Source organism: Platichthys flesus, chromosome 11, assembly GCF_949316205.1.
Source record: "Platichthys flesus chromosome 11, fPlaFle2.1, whole genome shotgun sequence".
Taxonomy (NCBI): domain Eukaryota; kingdom Metazoa; phylum Chordata; class Actinopteri; order Pleuronectiformes; family Pleuronectidae; genus Platichthys; species Platichthys flesus.
Genome location: NC_084955.1, coordinates 22,661,364 through 22,675,626, shown reverse-complemented (window position 1 = coordinate 22,675,626; position 14,263 = coordinate 22,661,364). Strand labels below are relative to the sequence as shown.

The 14,263-nt window shown below is 43.6% G+C and overlaps 1 protein-coding gene across 1 annotated transcript in view; it reads left to right on the top strand.

The window, feature by feature from the left end:
• Positions 1–13,362, top strand: part of otud7b (OTU deubiquitinase 7B) — a 34,198-nt gene extending 20,836 nt beyond the window's left edge. Inside the window, exons 6-12 of the mRNA XM_062398722.1 lie at positions 195–322; positions 1,682–1,788; positions 2,182–2,309; positions 4,180–4,329; positions 5,044–5,158; positions 7,103–7,181; positions 8,039–13,362. Coding sequence (XP_062254706.1) covers positions 195–322; positions 1,682–1,788; positions 2,182–2,309; positions 4,180–4,329; positions 5,044–5,158; positions 7,103–7,181; positions 8,039–9,517 — 2,186 coding nt within the window. The 3' untranslated portion in view covers positions 9,518–13,362. The remainder of the gene's footprint in view (positions 1–194; positions 323–1,681; positions 1,789–2,181; positions 2,310–4,179; positions 4,330–5,043; positions 5,159–7,102; positions 7,182–8,038) is intronic.
• The last annotated feature ends 901 nt before the right edge of the window (positions 13,363–14,263 follow it).

Genomic DNA, 14,263 nt, shown 5'->3' with positions numbered 1-14,263 from the left:
CGAAAATAGTAACTAATTCAGCTTTTCATTTACTGGAAAATAAATGTTAAATTTATATTGGTCTTTCAAGAGGCAAACACAATGTCAACATGTCAGCGCCACAACAGTAAAAATAAAAACCTGCTTCTCTTTATCATTTTAAGTGCAGTCTGCAGATGTTTTGTTAAATTCAATCATTTTGGTTTGTAACACAGGCATGTGGGGCTTTCATGACCGGGACCTGATGCTGCGTAAGTCGCTCTACGCGCTGATGGATCACGGGCTGGAGAGAGAGGCACTGAAGCGCAGGTGGAGGTGGCAGCAGACCCAGCAGAACAAAGAGGTCTGTTTTGTAGGCTGCACTTTTCTCTGGGTCATCTTTGTAGCTCTGTGCCGACTGTGTAGGGGGCAAAGCCAAGGGTCCAAAGCAGAGAGAATGTGGCGAGCGTTTGATCAGAATGCTGCTTGTTGGATGTAGTTGACCTCACAGAGAGAGAATGAACAAATAAGGGCCTTTGTGCGCCTCCAGCTCCTTTTAAAACACAGAGACAAGAGGAAACAACACCAGAGACAAAACACTGATGTGGCACAACAGTCCCATGACATCACTTACATAATACTCATTCTGTAGCAGTGTAATATTTGAAGCTTTTAGTATATCAGGTATAGGAAGACATTTTTGTATTAGATATGAAAAGCTTATTTCTTCTGATGCTTCATTATGTAAACATGGAGCTTTGCAAACATTGTCCCCTTTATCAGCTCCATCTGTAAAAGCTACTGCAGTTCAATTCAACAGCTCTAATACATTATGTTGTGAGGTGTTTCTTTCCCTTATGTAAGGAGGCCAGAGTGTGAGACACACCTCTGGTACACAGCCGCCAACTATGATCTCACCTTCTAAGTATTTATTTCAATTAACACCTCTATAATATCTCAAACTCTGTTACAATAATAATAAGAAAAGTAAAAAGCTGATGAAAGGTTATTTTTTGGCAGTTGAATTGCTTTAGAGTCCACAGGTGTACCTAATAAAATGGCCATTCGGTGTGTAAACAGGTATTTCAAAGGCTGCCTGCCTGTACGTGTTTATTTGCAGAGAGAGAGGGGGGAGGTGAGATCCAATCACAAGTGGTCACACATATGGAGACGCGTTCTAATGCCGAGTCTGAACCTACGTACTGTGAGCGGCCCACTTGTGATCAGATCACACAAGACACACATAAGAGGTGTGAGCAGAGGTTAAGTTTGTTTTCCACAGCGGCTGCACACAGTGTACAGACGCCCACAGAGGACGAGCCACGCGCATGACTGCCTGATGCTCAGCAGTTCGTCAACAGCTACTGTATCTTTGAGGTGTCCTCAAGAAAACTACTGAAACCAAGAAATGTTCTAGAGGAGCTGCTCTGTGGGCAGCGGCAGATGACTGTGGCTGCACTGGGAAGCTGTTTTGTGTGAATGTGTGAGAAGGGGAACCAAAGTTTTCTTCTTATCCATATATGGTGGTTAAAATCAGGATGTTGATGAGGCTCCTAATGCCTCTGGTAAAATGACACGGGAGGTCTTTAACGCTATGGTTTAATCCCTTCTCTCAATTGTCAGCATGCAACCTTGTGGTTAGATGCCATAACGCACCGCATGCTTTTGTGACATCTGACACTCGCTCTCTAAATGTGTGTTTGTGTGTTTCCTCTCTCCTCAGTCTGGTCTGGTGTACACGGAGGAGGAGTGGCAGAAGGAGTGGAATGAACTGTTGAAGTTAGCCTCCAGTGAGCCCAGAATACACTACAGCACCAACGGCACCAACGGGTAAAGTCTGCCCCAGACAAAGCTGAGGCTGTTAAACCACTGCATACCTGGTGGCACTCATGTTTTTATTCATGAACAAACAACTGCACTCACAATCAGAACTGAGCGACTGGCCCTGATTTAGTTCAACTGCAATTTACTGTATTATAAATAACTATGTGAGTTAACAATTTCAGTTTGAACGTTTTGAAATCCAAATTCTGTCATTTTTATACTCAAATCCACTTTAAATACAGACAAGTCTCAATGTTCTTCTTGTTTTTGTGGCCATCAAAGAGTCAAATTTTTTTATTTTTACTTATAAACTCCTACAAGAATAATCAATTTACATTCACTTCAAATACACATTTGTGGGCGTGTCTAAACCAGAAGCTGTGTTGCTGTTGTCCTCAGGGCGGAGTCTTCGGATGAACCAGTTTATGAGAGTTTGGAGGAGTTTCACGTCTTTGTGCTGGCTCACGTTCTCAGACGACCCATAGTGGTGGTGGCCGACACCATGCTCAGGGACTCTGGAGGAGAGGGTAAATATTCGGAGAGCCCGGCATCACTAGTGCGTGTGGTGTGATGTGAAGGACTGACATTGATCGAGTTTGAGTTATTGAAGTAGTAATGTATGAACTACTACCACTGACCCATTTCTGTGCATACACGCATACATTTTCAGGAACACACAAAAAGCCTTGTACTCAGGGATTGTAGTTATCCATCAATATGTCTGTCAATTAGTAAAAAAGAGGGGGTTGTGACATATTGAGTTCAGCGGCAGGATGTGTCCGGCTTTTTCTCAGCTGCCTCAACCCTTATTACATGAAAACTGATGGTAAACCATTGAATTTACCTGAAGCCCAATGGCATCTATTTCCTCACTACACAATTCTAATTCCACAAGGGCCATTCTCCCACTAGTGTCAAACTTCAATGGGAGGATGAAGCAGAAAGAGAATAAAAAACCACTATGAGAGTGAGTTGCTGGAACAACAATCTGATAACCTTGTTCTCTCCTCTCCGAGTTTGACGTCAGCAAGTAACACTTGAAATGACGCGCTAGCTTGCAGTGCATCGCTCTCTGTCTGTCTCGCTCACGTCGCCGGGCAGTGCGTCATCGGCCACGTCCAGAACCCGGCTCTGTGACTTTGTGCCCTTTAAACAAAAGAGCGGGAGTGAAATACAACTAGTACACTTGATAAACGCAAACTGGCAACAGCGTTTACACACCACAGCCTGGACAAGATGAACAAATCATCCGTGAACATGTATTCATGTGCATGTGCATCAAATGAAACTCACCCTTCACAGCAGCAACCTTTGTGGTACCAGGCAAGACACTATATGAATGCATGGTGCAATTCTCATAAATTCACACATAGTTTTTAATGCATGACCATAATTCTGTATGGTCTCTGTCAATGTTGAGTTCTCTGTATAAATGCAAGATAGAAAGAAATGGATTGACTATTGATTCAATTTAAAATATGTATTAGTTGCGCATACTGGGCAATAAGGATACTATGGAGTGTAAGTCGTGTGTTATGTTTGAAAATGTATAAAAATAAATCTGGGAGAGCCAGTATAAATGGGTCAGATGCATCGGGATAGATAAGATTAATCATAATATTGTTATATATAATTTATAGCTGCTATGCCTCAGTTTGTAAGTAGAGGAGATGAAGCATTGTTACCCACTAAGCTGCAGAGCCTGAAGTTTTCTATATTTTATATACGTTAATGCCAATATTCGCTTATCTCACAGATTAGATTCTATAGACTTTCTATAGGGTTCTATAGATCAGTTTGATAAACTTAGTGTAGTGCTCTGCATAGGTCAACAGATTCTGATACTGGCAGATGGAGTAAACAGTTTTAAAGGAGGGAGGATTGTAGCTGTCAGGTCAAAATGGCAAATGGCTCGTGGGTCAAGTAGGAGGGGGCCCGCGAGCAGGAAGGTCAGGATGAGGTCCAGCTCCGGGCGTATCGGGACAATAGGGTCAACCAATGGACCGTAAAACAATCTATAAAGTTCTTACCGGCCCTGTCTCTCTGTTAACGACCCTCTAATGTGTGTTTACAACCTGGACTAATGCAAAAGCGCCACGCAGCAGAGGGCACATGTAATCGAGCCCCACTGACCCGTTCCACGCCGAAGTGCTGCCCCCTCTCGCCCCATTACAACCCGCTTTAATCTCTAACAGCAGGATGCCACATCCTGCTGTCCTGTGAGGAAACTAAAACCACTGCCTAACTAATAGTTTGATTGTTGTCATAGCTTTTGATATGCTTTGCTTTGTTAACACTCTTAAGACCCTCTCCTTCTCCCACTCTGCTCTAGACGTCTGTGAATATTGCTTAAGTCGTGTTTTTCTGAAGGTTAATGTCCTTGTTGCTCCTCCGCAGCCTTTGCTCCCATCCCGTTCGGAGGCATATACCTACCGCTGGAGGTGCCAGCTGCTAAGTGCCATCGCTCGCCGCTGGTCCTGGCGTATGACCAGGCGCACTTCTCAGCGCTGGTCTCGATGGAGCAGAAGCACAGCTCCAAAGAGCAAGGTAAACTTAGGCATCATCATTCTATTTAACAGCCTTTTAGTGAGGAGCTGATATTTAATGACGTCAATAAAGTGCATAACATTTTTACATTAATTGTTCCTTAGGTTTGCTGAATATTTAATATTAATTCAGAGGGTTTATAACCAAAGGTATTATCGCTACGTGCTTCTTTTCTCGTTTAGCACCTGGTGCTTGATGGTTCAGTCTTTTTTTAATATTGACCTAAGAAGTTTATTTGAGAATGATGACTAATGGCCCATGAGCTTTGGAGTGTGTCCAGTGACTTCTGTAGCTCAAGAGCAAAGGAGCAAGTGAGCCACCTGTTAGTGTTCAAGTTAAATGAGGATTTATTGATAGATTTTTATGATCGTGTAGTGCACATTACATGCCCAGCCTAAAGCAGGCTTCTTTAGAAGAGGAAAGAGTACAAAGATAATGAAACCATAGAAGCAGCGTCGATAACAAAACTTAACCAATAAACCATGCTGACATTCTTGTGCACAATTTGCAAGATTATCCTTAAAGTTCAAGATGCTGCTCGGACATTGAATTCATATCAGCTCATAAACAAACCGCTTGGAGCATCCACAAACAATACTGCTCAGACGGAGTAGGCTACAGAGAGTGGAACATTTATTATCGCTTCTGTCTGTAGAGAATCCAGAGTGCTGAATAAAAACTAATTTATCCCATCCTCCCCATCTCTACCCGCAGTTGTGATCCCTCTCACGGACTCGGAGCACAAAATGCTGCCTCTGCACTTCGCTGTGGATCCTGGGAAAGACTGGGAGTGGGGCAAGGATGACTCAGACAATGTGATGCTTGCAAGGTACGGTCTTTCAAAGGAGGACTTCATCCATTTGCATTGTGATTTTTGTCAGATTCAATTTATGCATTCAGTGATTTTCACAGAATGATTTGTCTCAAGTGCCGGCACAGGGTCTCAAAGGATACGGATGAAAACCGAGAGTGACACCTGCATGTGTACAGTGTTACAGGCAGCAGTGTGTCGGTGTGTGGGGATTGACCCCTGACTCCAGATTAGCCACACTCACTGCCGGTGACCATAAGATTAGCTCTAAATACCTTCTATGAATGGAGCAGGAGAAGGAGCACCCAAAATAGCCTCTCAGTAAGAAAAAAAAATCCTGCACCTTGTTCCGTCAGCTTGTGACACAGTGGATATCTAATTTAGAGGAAATGGTGGAAGGAGATGATATTACACGAGTGGCTGTTAACGTTGTTTGGAAAAGGTCATCGAGTTAAAAGGGTATTTATTGCAGGACAAGAAATCATAACAGCAGCGAGAGACTTTTAGTGTTTTTGCCATTTACTGTATCATTCGGAGCCAAAATACCACCAGTGTGGAAACTGAACCTGCAGTTTTACTAAATTAAAGAAGACAACTGGTATTTTGTTTTTAGCAATTTAACAACCTTTACTGTAACCTTCCAGAATAGAGATGGAAAATAGTTTCAACATTGTGATGACTCTCAGACATTTCTCCAACCTGAGCTCGCTTGGTTGAGCTCGTTTGAATCATGGACTATATAGAAAAATGGACGTAGACCCCGGGTGCATAAAGTGAAGCCGATATGGACCCGAAACCGCTTTCCTCTGGAATGGTGGTGACTCCACTAGTTGCAAAAATAAGTCAGTTTCTATAAAAGTCTATGAGACAAAGGAGCTCATAAACCTTGACACTTTGAAGACTCGTGTGAGAGAAATTGGAGCGGCTTCATACCACACTTGTTCTTGTTTTGGTGGGAATCCGGAGCTTTAGTCCTGTTGCCTTATCTTAAGGGAACAGGGAACTTATCTTGTTTGATCTGTGTTATGTGATTTGTGTGTGTCTTGTGACTGTTTGACATTTTGTATGCTGCTGTCTTGGCCAGGCTTCCCTTGCAAAAGAGGTCATTGTATCTCAACGGGACCGACCTGGTTAAATAAAGGCAAATAAAAATAATAAAAAACAATGACTTTACTTCTCACTTGATGTATAACGTCGGTTTAGGTGAAAAATTGGAGCCATCAATACAGCAGTTCACAAACTGAAGGGTGACATCACGACCATCACCTCTTGGTCTGAACGAACATCACCACCAGTATCTTGTTGGCAGTTTGGGACTGCAGTCTTTGTGTCTCTGCAAATTTTGTGGGATGGTAATTTTTTCAAATGGTGGAAAACATTTGGTGTGTTTCCTGTCCTTGTTGACACCAGTTTGCCTGTCTTAGCCAGTTCTATAAATAGAAGCCGTTTCGAAATCACAGGTTTTTCTGTGACTCTTTTCCACCACAGTTTCCTCGTCTCGTGCAGACGTCTGACTCTTCTCACTGTTGCTAAGTTTCCAACGATGTGTATGAGGTTTTTTTCCCTTTGCTTTGGCCATAGACACGTCAGGTTTGAAATACTGTTGTCCAATATCATTATTGTGTGGAGGAGGTTCGTGCTAAACTGGTACTGGTAATTGTAATTTGCTCGTTGTTTATTCCATATTAATTATGAAGATTGTTTAATCGCCCAGCCCGCCTGCCACCACATCTGGATCTACTTTGTGGCTGCACATACCTCACATTTAATCATAGTATATTGTTTTAGAATCCAGGTCACAAACACTGCGCAGTACTGTCTAAAGAAAGGATACTGTTATACTTCTTGACAATAAAGTAAGATCAACATAATTTTCTATGATGCTCTCATCTCTTTGAAGTTTATCTCTCGTTCTCTCCCGCTCACTCACTCTCTCTCTCTCTCTCTCCCTTTTCCTTCCAGTGTGGCTCTTTCTTTGGAGGCCAAGCTCCAGATGTTACACAGCTACATGACGGTCACCTGGCTGCCTCTGCCCTGCGAGGTACAGATCCAAGTCCACACATTCATCCACAGCCATGTTTACAGAGCTGTATAAGGACCTGCTCTGTAAACAAGTTTAATCATATGTGTTATTAGACCTTCTGTAAAAAAGAATAGTGAATTATTTTTCAACTAACCATGAAGTCAGCAGAGTGTTCCAAAGACTCACTCAGTGTTTTACCATCCAAATTGAGTTTTGGAATAAAAAGCCCCACCTTGTTATGTGATAATCACGCTGTTGCCAAGGTCGTTTGTTGACTTCAAGTGTTTCAGCCGCTTGTGATTAGTGTTCATTTTCCACACTCATTATAAACCGGGGCAAGAGTTTTAGTTTCCCTAAGACATAGGAGCAGCTGACTGCTGTACAAACAATTTGTGAAAAGCCAATTTACTGAACCTTTTCAGGTCATAACATCACGACCACACAAACACCACGACAAAGGTCCTCTTGTGAGCTACATGCTAACACCAGGCAGCTCTGAGGGACACGTTTAGAGCAGTTTCATGGTTGAGCTGCAGAGATTTGGGCAGTGCAGGAATCAGGGGCTCACTCTGTTTGTCAATGCTGCCACAAAATAGCTGTGTGATGGGTTTTATTGCTGTGAGACTGTAACTGCTCCTGGTTTGGGATCAGAATACTGCACCACTATGTCATCACCACATAAAGAATTCTTTATTAGTTAACACCTAACCCTAACCCTAAGGATTGCAGGACACTGAATCTGAACTACTAGTAACCTCCATTTCTTATAAATTGTACATATTTTTAGTTTCCATTTGGTTGGAGGTGATGTACATTTTCCTCATACACATCTACAGTATTTTTCCAGCTTGTGCTTCTGCTCTGTTTCTCTGCAGCAAGCGCCTCTGGCACAGCCCGAGTCTCCCACTGCATCGGCAGGAGAGGATACACGCACGCCTCCTGACTCAGGCGAGTCGGACAAGGAGTCAGTCAGCAGCAGCTCCAACGGCAACTGTGACACAACCACGGGATCAACGACCTTTGGAGGCGGGTCCTTGGCCAAGAACAGCTCCTCGTCCTCATCTAGTTCCTCTAGCACAGGGTCGGCAGGGACAGGAACAGCAGGGAAGGACAAAACCAAGAAGGACAAGGATAAAGACAAGAAGAGGGCAGACTCTGTGGCAAATAAGCTCGGCAGTTTTGGCAAGAGCCTGGGCAGCAAGCTGAAAAAGAACGTGGGCGGCCTGATGACGGGAAAGAACGCTGGAGCTGGAGGTGCCAAGCAGGAGGGCGGGGAGAAGAAAAAGGGCTCATTTAGGGGGAGGAAGGGCAGCAAGGATAGCTCGCCTTCAGCCCAGGCCTCAGAGGATTCTGGGAAAGGTTCCCCTTCCTCAGGTAGCGAGCGTCTCAACGGAACAGGAAGCAGTATGAGCAGCAGTGGTGGGAGCAGTATCGAGAACGAGACCTACAAGTACAGTGCAGATGTGAAGGTTAGCCTGGGCATCCTCCGAGCCGCCATGCAGGGTGAGAGAAAGTTGATCTTCTCCAGCCTCCTCACCACGAGCAACAGGCAGCCCTTCCAGGAGGAGATGATCCAGCGCTACTTGACCGACGCAGAGGAGCGTTTTCGGGCTGAGCAGGAGCAGCAGCGTCGTGATGTAGAGAGGAAGGGCGTCACCAATGGCATCCCGCCATCCAAGAAGGAGGTGGTTGTTGGTACAGAGCTGAGCTACCGGCCTTATGAGGCCAAAGAGGTGCTGTCAGAGAACTCGTCCCCTTCCTTCAACCCTCTCAAATCCTCTCCTTTGAGCCCCTCTATGTACTCTGGGGTCATTCCCATCCCCCGGCCCTCCTTCATAGATCAGACTCCTGCTGCCGCACCCCTCACCCAGCATCTTCACATGCACGGCTACAAGGAGAATCGGCGCCAGCTAGCTGGTGGCTCCCCAGTTACCTCCTACCCTGGCCTCCCCTCGTATGCCACACTTCCGCGACACTGCCCCTCAACACAGGGACCCTCGCACCCACAGTATATCCCACAAGGCCCCTCCTCCCTCAGTCCCTCCCGCCTCGTGCCCTCATACCCCCCAGAGCTCGTCCCACCAGATTATCCCGTGTCTGAACCTGCTGCTGCTGGGAGCTACACCAACGGCTTCCGGGACATCCACCCCAACCTAGACTCTCGGAGTGGGCAACCACCCGTCAGACACTACTCGCTGGGCAGCGCCGGGGGTTTGGCCGGCCTGCCGTCCAGCCGCTGTCGGACACCCAGCTGCACCTACTTCGGACACCCCGAGACGGGCAACTACTGCTCCTACTGCTACCGGGAGGAGCTGAAGAAGAGGGAGCCGGAGCCGGCAATCCACAGGTTCTGAGCGGACCTTGCTTATGGCCTGAATTCGTTGAGTGGCCTTTTCAGTTAAAGTGACGGCTGGGGCGGATCAGCCTCTGTACGGACAAGATGAGCGCCGGACAGCTCCCCCCCCCCCCCCCTCTCAGCGGTGTCACCTCCACCTCAGAGCGTGACGGAGAGTCGACTCCATCACTGAATGAGCAGGGTGGCGTCTGACTGCAGGGGAGATGGTATTAGACGATAGGATAAACTAACTGCACTTCTGTTACATTTTGCTGTGGCTCTTATGCAGGTGTCGTGTCTGAGTCTGAGTCTGAGTCTGAGTCTGAGTGTGTGTGTGTGTGTGTGTGTGTGTGTGTGTGTGTGTGTGTGTGTGTGTGTGTGTGTGTGTGTGTGTGTGTGTGTGTGTGTGTGTGTGTGTGTGTGTGTGTGTGTGTGTGTGTGTGTGTGTGTGTGTGTGTGTGTGTGTGTGTGTGTGTGTGTGTGTGTGTGTGAGAGTTGCAGGCTCTCCTCCTTTATCAGATTTTAAACGCCTTGCTATTGTCTCCTCCTAGTGGAGGGAATGTATGTGGCAGGGGCCGTACATAACACTTATCGACACACAGTGCATGCACACATACACACCAAGTCAGACTCACACCACACAAACAGCGATGCAAGCACAAACAAAAAGGCACGAGTGTCTCCTCTCCATTTGTGGTCCGTGGTGATGTTCGGGTGGTGAACTAAGGGACGTTTGAGCATTTTGAAGTCACATCCCTAGGAGGGTGATATCAGTGATTTCATTTCACACTACTGTTACTAGATGCTTGCATCACACGTACCTCGGGAAACAGCAACAGAGTTAATGCTTTTTTTTTTGTCGGTCAAAATTTGCATAACGCAAAATTGCAAACTACCGTGCAATGCTAATCGTTAAGCGTTCTGTAGGCTGCTGTGGTGCTAATGTTCCAGGTGGAAAAAAAACGCTAATGTTCACGCATCCAACACACCACTGTCCTGCATCGTTACTAGTATCTCTCCGGCTGAAACAAACTATACATTTTGTCCAAGTCATTTATCTATACATTGGATTTTGAAGATGTCAGCAGTCGGTCTCATTATTGACCCGGCGTCGTAGAACAAGAACACATAGCAACATAGGTCAATAGTAAGAAGCTGATCCCAGAGCCTGATTGAGAGGGTTTCACATGTGGTTGGAATGTTTCTCTATCGGGTCGTCCTGGTTCTGTTAGAATGGATGGTGTTGGGGCGTTTGCTTATTGTGGCCGACGCAGGTTATGCAATACACAAAACACTACAAGGTGAAGATGTCACATCCAGACCAGCAGAAATTGGAGATGTGTGTCAATATAGCGTTTTAAATAAGGTTTGTTTAAAATGCCATGCAATACATTTTGGATTTCAGACGGGTCAAAGTTTCTGGACAGTAAAAGACGAGATTTGTTAATTTAACCGTCTGTAGTTGTAATTGTCTCCAATTTCTGTTTCTGTGATGCTGCTTCACATTCGTTGGATGTTGATGCTCAAAACTAATAATTCACATTGCACTGACAAACTCTGGTTCCGAACGTCACGACAAACCCTCGACACTCTGCTGCTGCTTTTAGAAAAAAAACGTTTCTCCTCGTCACGCTAAAGGTTAACGTCACACCCACGGAGGGGACAGCTCACTCCTCATTGGCTCGGTCGCCCACTGCAAACGTTTCAAAGTTCTACTGAAGGCGGTTTCTCCTGGCATTTCTCTCGCCCCGAAACCTGATCTCTCTCTCTTTTTTTGCACAAAGTCAAGCACTTTCCTGATGTCCGTCGATACCGTATGTTTTGCTGTTTTCGGAAGTGGCCTGACTGTCGTCCTGTGTTCATCTCTGCAGACACTGCCACCTCTGTTCATGGGAAATTAGGGGCCTGAGGGGTTTTTCTCCAAAGGATTCAGTTACTGTAGAGCTACAGCATTTCGGTGCCAGTGTCACCATCTAACTCAATTTCCTAGTTGCCTTTTTTGACATTTGTCCTCGCGGCATCACCATGTATTTCTTCAGAAAAGAAAAAAATGACCTAAATCAAATAATCTGCTGCTTGCTTCATCGCCTGCAGTTCTGACGACTACTGCCCCCTAAATTTTAACATATTAATATTATTTTAATTTGTGTTGACGCTTTTGAAATAATGCCATTATTCTCTTTTCAGCCCGGCAGAAAGTATCACTGAGTTGATACCAGCTGATGTTCTGTCTTTGAGTTTTCCTTGTTATCATTTTAAGGCTGTTTTTGTTGTGCAAATGTCAAAATGACTACTTAAATACTGAATAATCTCCCTTATGATAAGCCATGGTGGAGTGACACTCGCTGCTCCACTCCTCCGGCATGAAGTCCAGTAGAAAAGCACAATTTAGTATGCAAGTCACTGCCTTGCCCAGTTGAGGGCGCCCTTGATTTAGATGGTTTTTTCTTTGAACCCAGTATTTGGAGTTTGCCCTCGTTGCTTGAAAACCCAAACTACAAAAACAAATGACCAAAATGTCAGAGGAATAAATCTCACGCGTACTAATTTAACACTATAACAATATGTTTAGGTATTTTCCAACAATGCAGATGCTATTAAATGAAGGAGGGAGGCTTTTTTTTTTTTTTTGCCATGCATTAAGGACAATTAAAACACTGTTTCCCAAGAAAACATTTGCTGTGTTTGTGTGTTGATGTGTTCAAGCACTAGCATTTAAAAAATCCCATCAAATGTTCTCTTCCTATGGGAAAGTGATGCCTGTTCAACAAAGAAAAAGAAAAGTGTATGTCCTCCCTCCAAAGTAATAACTAGCTTGATGAATCCATTTCTTATTTTTATTTTTGCAACGCAAACGGATGCCTCAGAACCGTGTTTAAAAACATCGGACTCCACAGGCTAGACTTCTTTTGTATTTAAGATTAAAAAAAAACAATGAGAGGTTGTACGAGTATGTTCCATGTTATTTTTGTAAAAGCCCAAAGTTTTACAGTGTTTTTAAAAAGAAATGGTAAGAATGTATATTGTTGGATACTGAAGCAGGGACGGACGATGAGCATGTACGAGCCGGGGTAGAACTGTTGTTGAAGGCGACTCCCAGACGGCTCCCTCGTTGCAAACTAATTTCCTTAACGCTGACCTAACGAGATACCATTTGAGAATATATATATTTATAGTGAGATTTTTTTAATAGGTTTCCTTGTGGAATGTTTAGTTAAGGCGAGTTAGGATGTTCTTTCTCACATGGCTAATTGTCATAGCAGTCTAGCTTTTTATTTGTTGCATTTTGATTTGTACATTTCATTTCCGTTTTTTTATCTTTTATTTTTCTCTCTCCTACCAAACCGACCCATGCTATGCTGAAACGTGACGGGAGCGCTCTGGGCGACCCGGCGCGTTTCCTCCGAACCGGAAGAGAAACGGCTCAGAATTAGTTTTGCAACACAACTGACCCGAGTATATTTTTATATATTATATTGTAAAAACACTGTCATTTCTGTGGGAACAGAATATTCATCATCGGTGACATTGACATGGAAAACTTAAGAGTTGCATGGGACTGGAACTGTTGCATGCAAACCGCAATTCATTTTTTACCAAATTTGTGCATTATTTCAACTTGATTTCAGATGTCCTGGTATTTTGATCTTGTTTATTTTTTTTAATTATTTCATTTTGTTTCATCTTATTTTTTTATCTTTTGAATGTTTTGTCTTTGAGAGGAGAGTCTCCCGAGGCTGTGTGACAGTGCAATCTGGATAGAAAGAACATCAGATTTTATGTTAGGTTGTTATTATTATTATTATTATTATATTATTAATTTTTTGCACCGTTTGAATAAATTCTCATTGTATTTCAAGAACACTGCTGATTCTCTCTTTTGTGTTTCAAATCAAAACCTTTTGTCGTCGCCTGATTTCTGAGACACACATGAGTCAGGGTATGCATTTATATATAACAAAGTGTTACACAACTTTGAATTTGATCCAGACATATAGTGTGCTTGTATATAATGTGATGAATTAGAGCTGAAAGTCTTTGTCAAATGACAGATTGAACTAAAAATGTATTGAAATTTGTATATTAAGTATTAATTTATAATCCAAAAATCAAATCACACTTTCATCTTCTCTCCTGTTATATAGAGTCTATACAAAGCAGACTGAGTACACGTTATCCAAAATGAAATTAATTTTGATGCAAGAATTATTAGTTGCATTTCATTTACTTATGTTTCTGTAAACTGAGTAATAGTTTTTCATATTTTATAGACGTTTTGCAAACCAAGCAAAAACTAGCAGATGAATAATGAATAATCAAAATCATTAATTTTAAATCTACTTTTAACTCTCAGCTTGTACGTTTTTTATCACACAGGTCAAGAGAAACTAAAAGCTCTTAAGCCTCAAACTATTATAATATTAAAGTGGAGCCACAGATTGGATTATAAACCTGGAGACATTTCAGGGGGATAGAAATAAAATCAATAGATAAAAGAAGCTTAGTCAGACTCCTGTCGTTCTGCATTAGCTCTAACCTTGTTGCATTATACATCCATGAATAAGCTCAGATGATGCAAGGTCCTGTGTCTGGGGCTGTTTTATGTATTAGAGAAACTGGAGACCCTTATGTAATATTGAACAGTTTCCCATGGGGTCGAAAAATCCAGACCTCTCTCTATTATCGTTCAGAAGGACGCCGTCTCTCCACCTGCCCAGCACCACCAGTCCCAGGAGGCTGTCCAGACTGGGAGGAATCTCTCCTG